Source organism: Penicillium chrysogenum (genome assembly GCF_028827035.1).
Source record: "Penicillium chrysogenum strain IBT 35668 chromosome Unknown utg000004l_segment0_segment0, whole genome shotgun sequence".
Classification (NCBI taxonomy): domain Eukaryota; kingdom Fungi; phylum Ascomycota; class Eurotiomycetes; order Eurotiales; family Aspergillaceae; genus Penicillium; species Penicillium chrysogenum.
This window is the reverse complement of record NW_026622752.1, coordinates 4550241-4566758: the sequence shown is the minus strand read 5'-3', so window position 1 is coordinate 4566758 and position 16518 is coordinate 4550241. Positions and strand designations below refer to the sequence as shown.

General features: G+C 48.6%; 7 protein-coding genes across 7 annotated transcripts; 4 read left to right on the top strand and 3 right to left on the bottom strand.

Moving 5' to 3' along the window:
* Positions 1–2919: 2919 nt before the first annotated feature.
* On the top strand, positions 2920–3579 carry N7489_007685 (uncharacterized protein; the record flags this gene model as incomplete). The annotated part of the gene is made up of 1 exon (XM_056713435.1): positions 2920–3579. The coding sequence occupies one exon, from the start codon at positions 2920–2922 to the stop codon at positions 3577–3579; it is 660 nt and encodes a 219-aa protein (XP_056567150.1).
* Positions 3580–4831: 1252 nt separating this feature from the next.
* N7489_007684 (uncharacterized protein) lies at positions 4832–6069 on the bottom strand (the record flags this gene model as incomplete). Its single annotated transcript, XM_056713434.1, has 3 exons — positions 4832–5139; positions 5250–5631; positions 5683–6069. 3 exons carry the CDS (start codon positions 6067–6069, stop codon positions 4832–4834), a joined length of 1077 nt encoding a protein of 358 aa, XP_056567149.1.
* Positions 6070–7003: 934 nt separating this feature from the next.
* Positions 7004–8557, top strand: N7489_007683 (uncharacterized protein; the record flags this gene model as incomplete). Its single annotated transcript, XM_056713433.1, has 3 exons — positions 7004–7978; positions 8036–8126; positions 8181–8557. The coding sequence occupies 3 exons, from the start codon at positions 7004–7006 to the stop codon at positions 8555–8557; spliced, it is 1443 nt and encodes a 480-aa protein (XP_056567148.1).
* A 403-nt stretch (positions 8558–8960) lies between these two features.
* Positions 8961–10681, top strand: N7489_007682 (uncharacterized protein; the record flags this gene model as incomplete). The annotated part of the gene is made up of 2 exons (XM_056713432.1): positions 8961–9171; positions 9333–10681. Coding segments are annotated over 2 exons (1560 nt in total), but the record flags the coding sequence as incomplete, so codon positions are not given.
* A 396-nt stretch (positions 10682–11077) lies between these two features.
* N7489_007681 (endo alpha-1,4 polygalactosaminidase) lies at positions 11078–12316 on the bottom strand (the record flags this gene model as incomplete). The annotated part of the gene is made up of 1 exon (XM_056713431.1): positions 11078–12316. One exon carries the CDS (start codon positions 12314–12316, stop codon positions 11078–11080), a length of 1239 nt encoding a protein of 412 aa, XP_056567146.1.
* A 1740-nt stretch (positions 12317–14056) lies between these two features.
* Positions 14057–15070, top strand: N7489_007680 (metallophosphoesterase family protein; the record flags this gene model as incomplete). Its single annotated transcript, XM_056713430.1, has 1 exon — positions 14057–15070. One exon carries the CDS (start codon positions 14057–14059, stop codon positions 15068–15070), a length of 1014 nt encoding a protein of 337 aa, XP_056567145.1.
* A 302-nt stretch (positions 15071–15372) lies between these two features.
* Positions 15373–15747, bottom strand: N7489_007679 (uncharacterized protein; the record flags this gene model as incomplete). Its single annotated transcript, XM_056713429.1, has 1 exon — positions 15373–15747. One exon carries the CDS (start codon positions 15745–15747, stop codon positions 15373–15375), a length of 375 nt encoding a protein of 124 aa, XP_056567144.1.
* Between the last annotated feature and the right edge of the window lie 771 nt (positions 15748–16518).

Here is a 16518-nt window from a genome sequence, read left to right as displayed (position 1 = left end):
AAGAGGAATCAGGCATAGCGGCCCGCTGTACTCTTACGCCTTGTATCCAAATTGGCATTCATTGTCAAATATACAAGGCTGCCGTCCACATGGTGGATCATATCCCCTTTCCCAGCAGTGATATGATTCGCAACACGCTACCTGGTTCCTTTTGGTCAGGCTACCATGACAGTCGGGAGAGGGGAAATGAAGAGAGAGAAAGACCTGGAAGATTCAACATGTGAATCACTCGAATACTGGTTCTACTCCTAAGGACAGAGCGATGCCCAAGGCAGAAGAACTAGATTGAGGGGTAGCGAACCTTGAAACAAGCTGTCAGGCTGTTGAAATCAGCCTAGGTGGCAAATATTGTCGACGTCTTTCTCTCAACGCGGAGTTGTAGTCCGTTATAGGCTGCCATGCTGGGGTGGGATATGGTAGACTTGGACTAGATCTGTACTCCTCCCTGGATCTTCCGAAGCCGGGTGAACAGTGGGGGGCATATTCTGTCTAGATGGATCAGAATCAGTAAGTATATGTGAGTAGATTAAAGATTACGATATAAAATCGGCCTGATGGTGCAGCCACTTATGTAGTATTCAGCTCAGGAATATATATCTTGGCAGTTGTCTTGCAAGTTCTCACCACAAAAGCCCGAGATGATGATGATTCATGGAACCATAGCGTGCTTACTTCCAGGAAAGGTGAAGTCAATGCCCACATACACTACGGAGTATAATATCCAATGACCCATGTCCAGCTGAAGGACAAACCTTGTCAAGCCCTTATCTGCACAAGGCGTTCTCTGCCTTGCGCTCGGGCCTAGTCAAGCCACACATGGCCAGGATTTCAGCTTGCGAGTCATACATGTTGAAGAGTTCTCCTGCATGACTGCCTGAGATTTAGCAACGTACAGTTTGTTTGGTCATGCGTAGGATATCCATGCAGGCAAAAACATTATCTTCTGATTTGCCTGTCAGTCAAGCATCCCGACGTCTGTCCGACCCACTAGTGGACCTCAATGGCTACAGCAGCCAGTCAGCTTCGAGTATGAGCCGGGGAGGCTCAAGCAGAATTTTCAACAGCGAATAAAAAAAAAAAGAAGAAATCTCAAGTTTTGTTTGTAGGAATAGCCGAACGCGGGGGTCGAACCCGCAGCCTTAAGATTAAGAGTCTTACGCTCTACCGATTGAGCTAGCCCGGCTGGGCTGTTGAAAGACGTTGCCCTAATGGAGCTGATATTGGCCATTGAAGTAGGGTTAGTTAGGTCATGATTTGGTCGGTAGTTAGTATAGGACAATGAATGGCTCGGGGGGTATATGTTGGCATGAGGGGTATATCGTAACAATCCTTGAATAAACAGTGCGTCGGCGGTCGATGAAACAGTACAATGCAAGAATAACAACCTGTCTTTTCGAGGTTGTCGCGCGCAATCAGAGGCTCGGGCCTCTTGGTATCAACAATGTGGCGTACTGATGCCTGGGGAGGGAGCGAAATGCATTGAAGAAATTGTACCCTGACGTGCGCGTCAAGCGACGTTAATTGAAGACATAGAGCGAGATCGAAACAAGGTCATGATCGAATCGGGACCCTTGGCTTGAGTGCCGGCGGCGCAGCGACAAAAGGAAATTGCGAGTAAGTAGTTTCCGAGAAAGAAGACATCAGTGGCTGGTGTATCGAATCATGAATCCGAGATAGTGAGATTAGTGGCTGAGGCTGAGCAGTCATCCCTCATTAGGGATAGAGTGAAAAAAATCACTGGATGAGAGCTATTGTTTACGTCGTGGCTTGCCGCTGAGAGGGGTAGTTGAGGCTGATACGAATCCGCAATATTGGGGTCCAAAAAAAAAAAAAAAAAAAAAACAATCCGAGCTAGCGCACTATTCTTAGATAATTTGAAACGCTCGAGGACCTCCAATTATGGAACGAGAGAACAGCGATCGGTGTCCCAGCGAGGTGGTTTTGGGAGTTCCAGAGTTGTCTCGGTAGGCGCTCATCGCAATGCGGCGGTTGTGGGAGCCTATGAGCGTGGGGAAGGGGGTGGGTGGGAACCCTGCGATCAAATACCTCCTTCTGAGTGTATTGGCTCTGGTTGAATCTTGAGATTCTATTTCTGAGTGTCAAGTCGAAAGGGTTGCAAATGACGCGAACCTGAGGCCTGTTCTCAGGGGGGAGCACGGGACCCTTGTCATGGCGCAGGAACACGAGAAACGTAAGCCACACGATACTAAACAGGTGAATGACATGCGTAATAAAACGAGTTTACCGAGTAAGACGGTTGATGTCATGGGAATAAGGCTACAAAATAATAATAATAACTTGGGAAATAGAGTCGGGGGACCAAAAGGGAAGTGGGAAATAGCTTGAAGAAGTGCATGGCCAACTTGACCGTCAAACGGGGGATTTGGGCCAATCAGGGGGACGACAGGCGCGAATATGGCGGTCTTTGAGGCCAAAGCACAGCCTCACTAGCCACAGACTATACAGGATAAAGGTGACAAGAATAGTACATGGATTTCCCGTGTGTCTAGCGTCATGCGCTAAGTACTATGGAGGTACTGCAGATCCCTAAGGCCCCACTGGACACCAGACCCTCCAGGCTCCAGAGCGCCATCTATAGAGCCTGCATGATGCCCGCATAGTATATAACTGTCGAGTGCCCCTCCCTTTTCTCAGAATATCTTCCTCAGTCTACACACATTTGACATACACTTGACATTTCACATCTATCCATTGTCACACTTGGGTTTCACATCCGATCATCTACATACGGTGATCATATACTATCTTCGCGTGACCCCCAATAAATCAGTCACGGTGTCGCCCTACCGCTCGACCTCTTACACTGTTGACCCCGCGACTCACTTAACTTCGAGAGAAAGACCTCTTCGCCGTCCTAGTCTGACACGACGTCTACTTGGACTACGCCGAACCAACACAATGCCTGCCCCAATCGACATAATAGATCCTCTCGCCGTCGTGCGTGACCTCCAGGACGACGAGAAGTTGGTGGTCGACGACTTTGAGCGTCATGCCAGCCACTGCCGCTTCTGCTCCCACGCTGTCCAGACATACAAGGATGGCCTTGCACTCTGCGAATCGGGCAACACCCGCGCCCGCACTCTCCGCAACTACATCTTCAGCCAAAGCGGCAAGCACTTCTCTACTGTGGACTTTGAGAGCGGCAAGTCGACACGGGTGAAGCTGCCCCGGGACGCCTTCGCCTCCCGCGAGCTTTTCACAGCCCTCGAACAAGGCCTGCGCATCCGCGAGAAGGCCGTTGTCGTCCAGAAGCCCTTCCACGTCGTCCCGTCTACCCAGTCCACCAGCTACGACCGGACCTACCCTGTCCCAGCTCGCCGGGTCAGTGGCAAGCAGACTCGTCCTCGCTCCATGTCCCCCGAGGCTTACCAGCTCGTTGAGAGGGCCCCTCGCCTTTCTCGCTCCCCTACTTCCATCATGTACCGCTCGCCCGGTGGCTCTCCCAGCCGTCCATCCTCCAGCCGTGGCTCCTTGTACGGCGTCGACCGACAGGAGCGTGTGGAGCGGCACTACGAGACTCCTCGCCGATACGTCGAGGTCTCCCCCAAGCACCGTTGAACGTATACCTGGCAACGTACTCGGCGACGTACCTGGCAATGTATTTCGACTCTGGTTTATCTGATTATGACCATACACCCATCCCACCCCAATCGCTTTGAAGAAGCTCCAATTCACTCGCGATGGGCATTGATTGCCCACCCCCCCAGTTGACCGCAAGACGGTCTTCGCCGGTAATGTGGAATTAGCACATTATCGGCATACCCTCCTAGTCTTTGATGATCTGGATTGATAGGGCCTGCCTGGATGCGCCCTCGGAAATTCACTTTTCTGTTTTTCCAGCTTTGATCTTTGACCCGAGTGCACTTCGGGGTTCTGGACTTGCGGGATTCCCCAGTCTCGGACCCCTGATTGTGACTCGAGCAATTGCTTTGATTGTACGCAAGAATCTGCAGGCTTGGCCAAGCTCCGTTACTGGTGTTCTCCCCGAAGGAGGATGCAGGTGTGGGGACATTGGCCAATGACAGATGCGGAAAGTCGCTGTGTTTATGCATGTACTTTTTGTTCCTTTTACTGCACGCTTTATTGGCTGTTGTTACTGTGACTCATTTTTCATGTGGAGAAGCTTGTCTCGATGGTTTCGATTTGCCAATTTTCCTTTGTCTTTGATATTGAAATGCGCCCTTTTCGGGACAAGGCTGTCAGCCTCACACTCTTTTGACACTCTTTTGACACTCTTGGAATTACCTAGATACTTTGCACGCGTTACGAAATATTGAATGTCTTACTGGAAAAACCAACCATATTCCAAGAAAATAATTATAGAATAGATAAGTCTTGCACACTGAGACATAGTAGTATTTCATCAAGCATAATTGCTAGATAGTCCAGTCATGAGGCTACCCCACGTTAGTCAAGTTGCGACGATCATACCCACCAACAACCCTGTGTTCCCCACCATTTAAACATACATTGAGGTAGGTTCTTACAGTTCTATACATGACTCACTGTGGGACTGTGGCTGATTGGAATCATCTGCCTCAGGCAAGAAGGCAGTAATATTCCACCCTATGTGATATGCTCGTATCACCTGTACAGATTTTCGAGGCCACGTGAGTCTCTTTGAAGATGATGCCGCGTATGATATTGAGAACGTGATGCATAGGCGAAGAAGTAACAAAAACCGGTCACCAGCTGCACCTTTTAGTTGCTTCTCGACTCCTGATACTATCACCACCTCACCATTATCAGCGATAGCTACGAGATACGACTTGCTACGCCTAAATCCTCACAACCCAACACCGCCAGTCTATCACTGATAATAATTTGGCACTTTCAGTCCTTTGAACTCAAACGAAGTGTTCTCCCGACGATCAATCACAGTCTTATGATGAACATCTCGAACCCGAGCTCGAACGTACTCAGTCCCCGTGGGTGCAGGGTTACTTTGGTTTTTGTCTTCTTCAGTCAGAAGACCAAGACGCTCAAGCAAAGGCGAGGGCACAGTTTTCATCACGGTATCATCACCTGGTCTACAGAAGTAGAGCAACCCAAGACGAGGGATATGGATCTGATCTCTGGGAGGAGTAACGACACGATGAATAGTCGATTTCAGAAGGCCTGTGGTTATACATTAGCAAAACTCTCCGGGATGACTGGAGATAACTAAAGTGAGTACTTGCCATTGGTAAGAAACGATAACGTATCAGCAACATTGCACGTAATCCCACCTTCAACAGGCTTCACGTATTTCCATTCCCCATCCGGAGCCCGGATCTGCAAGCCAGCGACATTCTGCGAGAAGAGCAGCGTCAAGCTACCAAAGTCCGTGTGACCGCCCTTAGTATATGCCTGTGCCCTATCCCATTCCTCTTGAGTGCGCGTGTTATAGACCATATAGCGCAAGTGGTCATCGGAACGCCTGTCATAAGCGTGGGATTGGACTAGGCGGTCTTCCGGTAATTCCAGGATAATCGCTATCAAGACAAACAGCTTGCGAATAACCTTGTCAAAGAGATCTCGATGGAAGCTGGAAATCTCGTCGTAGTTTTGATGGATGATTCTGTGTTTAGGAACGTCATCCCATTCAGGAATGGCTTTGGGGATATTGAGCTGCACAAGTTAGCTAGATTCAATCTGTTATGTAGATGGATATGTTTGTACCATTTCTATATTGTCTTTCACGCCCGTGTCTCCAATCCACCTGGAGTTTTCACGGTAGCCGAAATACTCGCCTTCGGCAAAATTGCATTCGAAGCTTCGCTTTTCCTCGATGTTCTCTTTGAAAAATGCGTTTCCGATGCTGAATTGGCGTAGAATTCGCTCGTCGTCGAGTCCATGTCCGACAACTACCCAGAACCCCACTCGTGTCACGGCATCGTATAACTGCTTTGCAAGCTCTTCTTTTCCGCCGGATTCGTCGAAGCGAGAAAGATCAATCTCGACTAGCGGCGCCCAATCAAGCTTTTCATTAGTAGGCGCAGGTCGGATCCATGGTTTAATGGTCGTCTTTTTGATTGGGATTTCTTCTTCCATAGCGGATGGAGCCATGTTTGGAATGTTTAGGATATACAGCAATAGCGATGAATCAGGAATATATTCTAGGCTAGAAGACCGGACTTAAATACCTGATTTAAAATAAGACCTGGGATCTACAATGTACTCTTGTTGTGAGTAGTATGTGCCATACTGCGGGGCTTATGGTATCATGGTCGCTGAGGATGGCGTTATACGTATGCAACGGCATTATCGTGCCGTGAATGGGGTCAAGTCATAGTCATAGTAAAACCCTGACTTAGTACGATGGAACAATAAGACTGTGAACTACGTCCCCGGCTCGATGTGTGGGAACGTGCCTGAGAGAGTAGAGTATGTCATCGTTTATATCTTTTTCAGGAATGCCCTTAGATGCAACTTCCCTTTTTTAGATATTTCTGCCTTTTATTGATGGTTTGAATTGATCGTATGGCAGTTACAGATAGCCCTTTCAAAAAATTGAGCTCCAATGGCAGCTACATAGAGAACTGTGGAACGCAGTGCCCAGGGGGAAGAACCGTGGTGAATAAACCCATGCATGGGTAAGTCGTCCTTACCAGGAATAACTAGGACTGCCAAACCATCTTTTCATAGACTCCCACCGCTGAGTTCCCTGACTAACACGCCGAAGTCACGACCAGCTCGAGGCATTCTCGTATTCCCAGATTCGGTATATCATTCGTTGATTCTCCATCATCATGGTTTTCCAGACTATGCATTCCGCAATCTGAAGGAATAATGAGCAATCAAGGTTCAATCAAGCAAGTTGGTAGACGTTCCCGCACTACGTATATTTGGCGGGGATATGTCGTGATTCAAACTATCATGGCACCTTGCCCTAACATCCCTCGCCGCCAAGGATGGAGGGGCCCAAGTAACACTTAAGAATCAAGGTGAAGTTATACAAAGCAATTTATCCTACATCGAACGGACTCCGAAAATCGACAACATGGGGTTGGATAAGCGTGACGAACTGGAAGTAATGACTTCCTGTATACCTTCAACTCCGCCCAATGAGACCAATGGCAAGAATTCAAAAAGCGAATACAATGCCAAGGTTGAGAAAAAGGTGATGCGAAAGATAGATTTCTGGCTCGTTGGCTTTTACTCGATTGTGTACATCTTCCGAGTCATTGACTCGAATAACTACTCCAATGCCGCCATCATCAACCTAGAAGCAGGCACTGGAATAAAGAAAGAGCTGAATTTTAACTCCTCGCAATGGGCATGGACACAGTCCATCTTCTCCTACAGCTACCTCATTTTCGAGCCCACCAACACCATCCTTCTCAAGAGAATCACGCCCTCGAGATGGATGTTCGTCCTGATTTTGTCCTGGGGTGTCTGCGCCTGTGCTGCCGGTGCTGCACAGGACTTTCCGGGGATGATGTGTGTACGGTTTGCAATTGGAATGGCTGAAGCCGGGCTCTACCCTTCTGTGCTCTACCATATGGCATTTTGGTACAAGCCGTCTGAGTTGCGTTGGAGAATAGCTCTCTTCTACTCTCTTGGTCAGGTGTCTGGCGCATTGAGTGGGCTGCTGGCATACGCCATAAGCTTTATGAATGGAGCTGGTGGGTTATCAGGCTGGCGATGGCTGTTTATTATCGAAGGACTCCCGGCAATCGTGCTATCTGTGGTAGCATTATTCGGCCTTCCAGATTACCCAGAGACCGCCCGCATGTTGTCCGAAGAGGAGAGAAACTTTCTCAAGGGCCGTCTATCCTCTTCAGCTCCTTCCGGCAAAGACAAAAGCTGGAGCTGGCAGGATACGAAGGCGCTCCTTTCTACTCCAACGCTGTACACATTCACTGTCTATTGGATCGGGCATGGTATTGGCGGATTTGGAGTGAATTACGCTTTGCCTACTGTTATCTACGAGCTTGGTTTTACTACGACCGCTTTATCACAGCTGATGAATATTGTGAGTTGGGCTCAATCAAAGGGAACGCACCAATCTAACCGGGCCCGGAACGAATAGCCTCCGTACGTCGCATGCTTTTTCTTCTTGAATACCCTCGGGTATTTGCTACACAAAGGATGGATCAGACCCTGGACCACCGCTGTTGCGAGTAAGCATGAATCCTGCCAATTGCGCATAAGGTCCCTACTGATAGCAAAAACAGTCGAAAGCACAATAATCATCTGCTACATTATCCTAATCACAGTCCCAAACTCCGTCGTCAAATACCTCGCTTTGGTTGTAGCTACTGCCTGTGCCGGCTCTGCATACCCTGTCATCTGGCCAGAACGTATTCGTGCGCTCGAGGGTACAGTGGCTGTGGGCGTTGGAATCGGGCTGACGAATGCCATGGCTCAGTTCAGTGGCATTGTTGGGCCTCATGTGTACAGTACGGTATTTGGACCGACGTATCGAGTGTCTTATGTTATCTGTCTTTGTTTCCTGTGTGCGGCCATCTCGGGCATTCTGGCTTCGTGGTGGCTTGTCTGGCGGAAGGATCGAAGGAATGAATTAGAGGCTGGAGTAGAAGATGGTCCATGATGATTTAGGAGAGAATCCTTACTCTAGGTTGTGTGACCGATAGGATTTATACGATGAAGACGAATCTATCATTCACAGCATTTACTTGATTAACGCACATAATTGTTTGTTCCTTTCCCTCTTTATCTTACTTTATTCCAGTCCTTTATGGTGTCTGCTTGAAACCAGGCATCCTGAGGCCAACAAAAGGTGAACGTAGTCAAACATTGTGAACGAAGAGACTTGAACTTCAAAGCAAACAACTTCAGACTCTCTCGTGACCTGTCTCAACTACGTGATTTACTGCCTGGCATAGCTGTCCCCAGCTCTTCCTTTCAACACGTCTCTCCTCTCACAAACTTCTCAACAACCTTCCCATCTCACACTTGAGAGCTCACACCAAAGCAAGCTACAGCTTACAGACCTATTGATCTTACTTGCTTCAACCTTCACTCTGCCCACCATGCCACACGCGGGTCCCATGGACTTCCAGGCCCTCATCCTGTGTGGTCCTGGAGGTTCACTCAATACATTCACCTCCAGGCCCGAGGAGTATCCAAAGTGCCTCATTCAAGTCGCAAACAGACCCATGGTATTCTACGCCATTGACTATTGCAGACGATCAGGTGTCATGGGTGAGTCCAAATCTTCTCACTGCCTTGTCCCATTGAAACGGATTGGCTAACTATATCTCAGATATCACATTGATCACCCCCCCCACTGTCCTTCCAGCCCCTTCGGACCGCTTTAGACCAAAACCCGTACCTTACATCGTTTTATTCACCCTCAGTCTCAGTTGTCGCACCGAAGAACCTTGAGATGACAATGGGAACCGCCGAGCTCCTCCGCCTCCCCGAAGTACAGAAATGTATCACCAAAAATTTCCTCCTTCTTCCCTGTGACCTCGTTTGTGAAATCCCCGGAGAGTTAATCCTCGAGGCGTGGATTGCCAATCAGTATGTCGACGAGGGCAGCGATCCTAAAGGGGTTCGCCATGCATCCCCTCCAACCACTTCCTACTTCGATCGTCAGCTGCAATCTCGGTCCGGCGGTCTCGCCGTGTATTACCAGACAAAGGATCGAGAGGAGAGCGTCCCGGAAGAAGCAACTGATTTCATAGCCATCGCACCTCTTCAGCAGAACGAAGCACCCGTTATCCACGGCCCCGAGAGACCGACAGTTCCACGATTCGGTCTATCCAAGCTCCTCATGTCTATGCCGATGACCACAATCAAGGAAAAAATAAAAAAAGACAAAAGCCTGCTCGTTCGCCATTCCCTCGTCCAGAATTGCCCGCGCATCAGGATACTCAACACCTTCCGCGATGCCCACATCTATGTCTTCCCCTATTGGGTCAAACATCTAGTCCACCAGCAACGCAAACTGGAATCCATTAGCGAGGACTTCGTCGGCAACTGGGCCAAGTCGGCATGGCAGAAAGGTCTCGGTGACAAGCTAGGTCTGACTAAGAATTTCAACCAAGACACGACTCCCGCCCAGGAGAGTGGATTGTTCACACCCGAAATTCATACTGGTGCATTCGTCGACAAAGTAATCGACCTCAGGGACATGAGCACGACCAGAAGCCACTCAAGCCACTCTTCCGATGTACAGCCGGAGCAGTTTTATCAATCTATTGAAATGCCGCACATGCTAGCCTACGTCCACCGAGGATCGACCCCGTTCATCCGACGAGTCGACAACACAGGTGTCCTTCTTTCAACCTCCCTTCTCCTGGCAAAACTGCCATCCGTTGAGGAAGTCGGCCGCAAGAATGCGTCTCCTTTTGCACACGCCCATAAAGTTGCCTACCCCGAGGGCGTGGCTTCGCCTAGCACTGTTACAAAGAAAGATTGTCTCCTTGGCGAGAATGTGATTGTTGCAGCTGGTGCTGTTATCAAGGAGAGTGTCATTGGTGCAAATTGCCACATTGCTGGTGCTGCCCGTATCATGCGTTGTGTTTTGATGGAGGGCGTTGTCGTTGAGACCAGGGCTGAATTGACCGGATGCGTGATCGGTCGACGAGCTCAGATTGGTCGTGAATCGGTGCTGAGGGGGTGTGAGGTTCAAGATGCTACTGTGATTGCCAAGGCCACAAATGCTAGGGATGAGAAGTTCATGGTCTCTGAGGATTTCTGTGTCTAAGGGGGATGGTGTTCTGGCGCGGGGTTACGGCCTATTCCATATCACTGGTGTTTTCAAGGTAGATTTGCAGTTGAGAAGGTAGCAGAAAAATAAAAAAAAAGGCGTTCCTGGTTAAGAGATGCCTCTTCCGAATCTTTCTATAGAAGATGAGTTGAGTGGCAAGATGACCTCAGGTATGCATCGCTGTTCACAGTGTAGAACAAGGCCACTACCAAAGTTTACGTGCACATGGTTCAACCACAAAGACAGGGGCATTGCCTATATAATATAATTGTTTATTGCATATTTTCTAGGCTCTCTCTTCGAACCGTATACGATAGCGACAGTCATTCCTCAACTCCAACAGACGTGCGAATTGAGCCATTCCCGTACGAACCAAGACAGCAATGTATTGATCTAGCAATACTCAACCCAGGCATCGAGGTCCATGTTCTTGATGACAGTCGAGAACTTGTCGGCGTTGGCTGCGTTGCAGGCCGATGTCTTCAACGTGGAGGGGAGAACGGCTCTGGTTCGGAGCTTGTGGTGACCGTGACCGTATCGGTGTTTTTGCTCCTTGGGGGTAGCGGCGTTGGCTCCCTCATCCTCCTGATCCTCATCCTCCTCATCCTCCTCATCCTCATCCTCCTGATCCTCATCCTCCTCATCCTCCTCATCCTCATCCTCCTCGTCATCATCAGCATCGGCGTCAGTGTCAGCGTCAGCGTCGGTGGTACTATCAACGCTGCCGGTATCGGTGACATCGGCGTCTGTGCCAGTTGCTGCAGCAGGGATAGCAGCAACAGTGGCAGTGGTAGTCTCAGCAGCCGAGTCGGAGGTATCATCAGAGGTATCAGACTCAATAGTCTCCGCAGAATGCTCAATATGGAAAACAGGCTTATTGACTTCAGTGAATGCAGCATAGACCTCACACTCATTATACTCCGCACACTGCTCATTGACGGACCACTGCATCTTATCAATCACAGCGCCAATGATATCACCACCGTTTTTCAACCCGATCGACATGCCACGGGAGTGCGCCTCAGACGCCAAGAAAGTCAGAAAATCAACCGAGTCAGCCTCCGTCAACCCAAGCCCATTTTCGTTGCCGTACGCATCAATATTATCCGGGTCAACACCATCGCAGCCCTTCTGCTGCGCCATGTCCAGCCGCGAGCTCATGATCGCGCGAACGCTGCTCGACTTGATATTGAGCCAGCGTTCGCCTTGCCATTCATCGAGCTTGCTGCCGAGGTCTGCGGTGTCGAACTTGCTAGTGTCTGGGCGCCAGTCTTCGTACGTGCCCGCAGAGAAGTAGCAGATAACTTTGTGGCCTTTGGCCTGGAGAGTCGTGATTGTCTCGGCGGTGTTGTCGAAGAGGTCGATGTCCCAGATGTCGGCGTCGACGGTGGTGTCTTCGACGGCGTCAATGAGTTGGATTTGCCATTTGACTCCGGCTGCCGGTTGCCAGATGGCGTCGTCGGTGGTAGTGGTATCGCGTTTCAGGTTCTTCTTCTGGTTGTGTCCAGCTCCGAGTTCAGCTTGGAGGTTCATCCCGATGGCGAGGAAGAAGAGCCCCAGAACACAGGATACTACCACCTTTCCCTTGGTCGGTAGGACCTGCCAGCCTGAAGTTTGGGGAAAGTGCATCATTTTGGTAAAAGCTTTAAGTTGAAAGGAGTGTAAGAAGTGAATCGTGTAGAAAGGAACGGATAGACAACTTGAATCCAGCAAGTGTCAGGAAAAGGAGAGACTGAAGGATAGTGAAGGTAGAATGGGGACATCGTGAGTAGATGTCCGGTACTTATAGTTGTAGAGACACGGGTCAGAACCATTTGGCGTATAGCCTGCATCGAGCTGTTTCACTTTTTTTACATATGGAATCGTAGGTATAAGGCTGGAGATCGCCTAAGATGACCGAACCACTAGCGGGGGAGGGTAAACGAAGCCAAGCAAAATGGAAACCCCATTACGTCCCAGATCGGACCAATAAGGAGTCGAGCAAATGGTAGATTAAATTGAAGAGGATCGGTCCGGAAGAATATGGGAAAGATGAAACGACTGCCAAGAAACGCCTCGCGGTAGATGTAGTCCGTTGATTTGCGGATATTCTCTTTAGGTGAAGGGATGCAATCTTAGTTGAATCACTTCGTCCAAGATGCAATTCTTTGGTGCCACTACGTTCCAATCGGAGGGTCCGGTAAGTTCCGTATTAATTAGGTAGATACAAGTTGAGATCTATAAAGCGACAAATCAACTTAACATATCCTCAATTTCAACGTTAGATAGAACGTGAATTTGAAATGGAACCATGCATCTCAGAGAATTCTCAATTCTTGAAACAATCTCTTTGCGCCCCTAGGAAATCGTACAAAATAGCCGATCTCAACGGCATTAGCGTCATGCCTCGATAGAGTTGGGCCACTTATATAGACCTACCCCTTGGCCACATGGATTCTGGGCCCCTTTGGCCCTGTAAAGAATCGAAATATTCAAAACAGTTGAGAAATATCTCCAACTCGCCTTGGCACATTGCTTACGGCGCTTACCTTTTACAAAGAAGGGCATTCCAGACAGCTCCCACCTGAGAAATCTTCTGTGGTCTCTTTTTAGGGATTAGTTATTCGTAGCCACCCTCTTTCTATGTTAATCGCTGACATTCTGTGCATAAAAAATCGAGTATAGAATACTGAAAATAAGTGTACGATTTAACAAGTCCGATATGTAGACCCGTATTCTGGACTATATCGATGTACCCGTTTGCACCGCATATGCATTCAAGTCACACTCATCCACGTGCATACTACCTTGTAAAGCAATCTCTTGGTCATCATACACCTCATATCCGTACTTATCCGTACTTTCTCCCAGCATGGTCCTCCTGCAAACGCCTTTTCCCAGGACTATACACTCTCTACCGTAATGTACCACTCTCACCCAGGACTGCGTATATTGAGTTGGATATCCATCATTTGATTCGTAGTTGAATCAACGTAAGTGACTATATGCATTCTCAACTGTCGTGGTCTGCGGTCTCCTTACTTTCTTAGATAGGTAGATAGATAGCACATGGAGGAATCATTGACTAACGTAAGCGGCGTTGCGGGCAGGACATTCAGCTGCTGTATCCCGAAATTACGAACAGTATCGAAAGCAGCCTGCCAAAACAGAAATATGTGATTCCGAAAAGTTAGGAAGGAAAGCAAAGGAATGGAATGTGAGGTAAAGCGAGATTCTTGCCTAGATGCGTAGTTGGATAAAGAAGCAAAAATATAGAACCTCGGAACTCTAGGGCTACGAGACGGCCCGAACCAGAAACACGCTAGTCTGCATTGGGTTATTATATAACGGACGTCATTTCTCCCAACTAAACACATGCTTCAAGTCTAAAAGATGCCTACAAAATCTTCCGACAAGATATTTCCAATCACCACCTTCATTTCAGACCTACCAAACAACCACATTCCGTTCCCATCATCGTCTGAAAATGGCCCTGTCAGTGGACGCCTGGCCATTGTAGGCGATATACACGGGATGAGAAAGTCCCTCGAGGCCCTCCTAGACAAAGTCAGCTTCAACAAAAACAAAGGAGATCATCTGATACTAGTTGGCGATCTAGTCAATAAAGGACCCGATAGCGCCGGTGTCATCGACCTGGCTATGAAGCTAGACGCCAGTGCCGTGAGAGGCAACCACGAAAATGCAGTTCTTAACGCGGCCGCGGACATCCACGCCACTAAGGATAGTCCAGTACATCCCACAAGCTTGACAGGCAGTCCTGCCGTACCTGAGAATTCCGAAACCGAGCTACCCGGGGATAATGCTCGAGATGCCGAGATTCCCGACAAAAGCGGCCGTGCTGCAAATACCGGCGTTTCTACATCGCGAAATACGGCATCGGTGCTTTCAAAGCACCAGCTCGACTGGCTTGCTGCTTTGCCTTTGATCTTGCGTGTCAAACTACCTCGTGTCCCAACATCCTCCCTCGGCGACACTTTAATTGTCGTACATGCGGGTCTCGTGCCTAGTGTCGCACTTGAAGAGCAGGATCCACATGCTATAATGCATATGCGGAGCCTTGTCTGTGGATCGGGCGATAAGGATGGATTGATACCGGCTGAAGCTTCTGGAGAAGAAAGCTGGATTGTGGAATGGGACCGGTGGCAAGAGATGCAAACATCCAGAACTACTGTGATATTTGGACACGATGCAAAGCGTCGTTTACAGCGAAGCAAGTATGGGATTGGACTGGACTCGGGGTGTTTATACGGCCATCAATTAAGTGCAGTTGTGATTGGGGTTTCTGACAAGGAGATTGAGCATCATGTTATTCAAGTTGAATGCGCTGATGTGCCTATAACCCCAACAGTATCTGTGGAACAAGGCGACAAGACAGCAGATATATAACCTGTACACAATACGAATATAAGACTTCATTTGCCCTCACTGATCGCACCGAAGTCGTAATAGATAGTTAATGAATTACATTTAACTCTTACTGGTCTATGTCTGCATTCGTGGATTTCTGATCTCTGTTGATAGGTAGATACCTAAAGGGTTCTTCATTGTAATCTCAAACTTATTAGTGATATATATGAACTTTTTACTCGAGAGAATCCTAGCGTCGCCTTGAGAGGCAACGATCGAGTGTAAACACTTGGTAAATTAAACAATGCTCGCTATTCCCAAAATCCCAAAATGCATGATTTTCAAGGCCACATAAGCAATTCCCGGCCTTGGGCCTTGAATCTCGAGACCATGAAGCCCGGAGAGCAATTGGCCTCCCAGTCCTCCTCGAACCCTGGGTTCGGGTTGTGTGGGTTGAATGTTTGCTTCTTCGAAGAAATCATGGAGAGACCGCGAGGCACCTCATCCTCCCCTGATGACTCGGCATCGCTTTCACCACACGGACACGTCGAGGTGGTTCTGGCTCCGGGTGTGGTGCAAGGGCAAGGGCCCAAGGAGCGATTGCATGGGACGCATTTGTAGTACGCTGAGCCTGAGTTTGTGGATAGACGCACTCCGGGGAGTCCGCATTGTTCGCACTTCCAGCCCTTTGATGAGCGCTCGAATTGGATAGTCATTGTGAAGGACGGTTGACCCTGGATCATTGACTAAGGTTTGTATAAGTAACTGTCAGGTGTAGGGAGGTACTTGCATTACTCACATATGGAAATGTAGTTCCTTTTTTTTGGAATAAGGTACCCGAGGAAGTAAAGCGGGATAAAAGCCTTGGAATTGAATTGTACTGTTGGCTCTCAAGTCCGGGGAATCCTTATCCCTTTATAAACCCTGGAAGATTTTGCGGGGGAGTTCCACGGGTAGATCATTATAACGCCATCCGGTCCAACCCCAACTTGCGTTGCCAGCATGAGATCGAAAATTGGATGGAATCCCTTGGCGATCCTTGTGAAATCACGTAAAAAGATGGGATTCTAGACTCAGATTTGATCATCCAACGTAAGGCATGGCCGAATCGAGTTAGCATATCCCCGACGCAAAGCGAAATTTTAGGTAATATCACGCAAATGGATCAAGTGACCCCTGGAAACATTTACGTTTCCTTTCCCCTAATAGGTTATTCTATTTAGAGGAATGGCAGAAATTGCAGGCAATGAAGTCATTGCCACTGCACGCTTGAGGCATTATTCTCCAATTGGCTGCTCGGCCCGGATGTTCCCCGCATTCTAGTCGTTTCTGGTATCTCAGGTGATTTCTCAGGTGACCGGGAACAAACCCAACAAACAAGCACGCCTTCTGGGACCATCACATGATTGGATGGCAAATTAGTCCCAACATTTTCCACTTACACCGTCTATAGATAGAACGGTTACATACATAGAATTGAGAAGAAG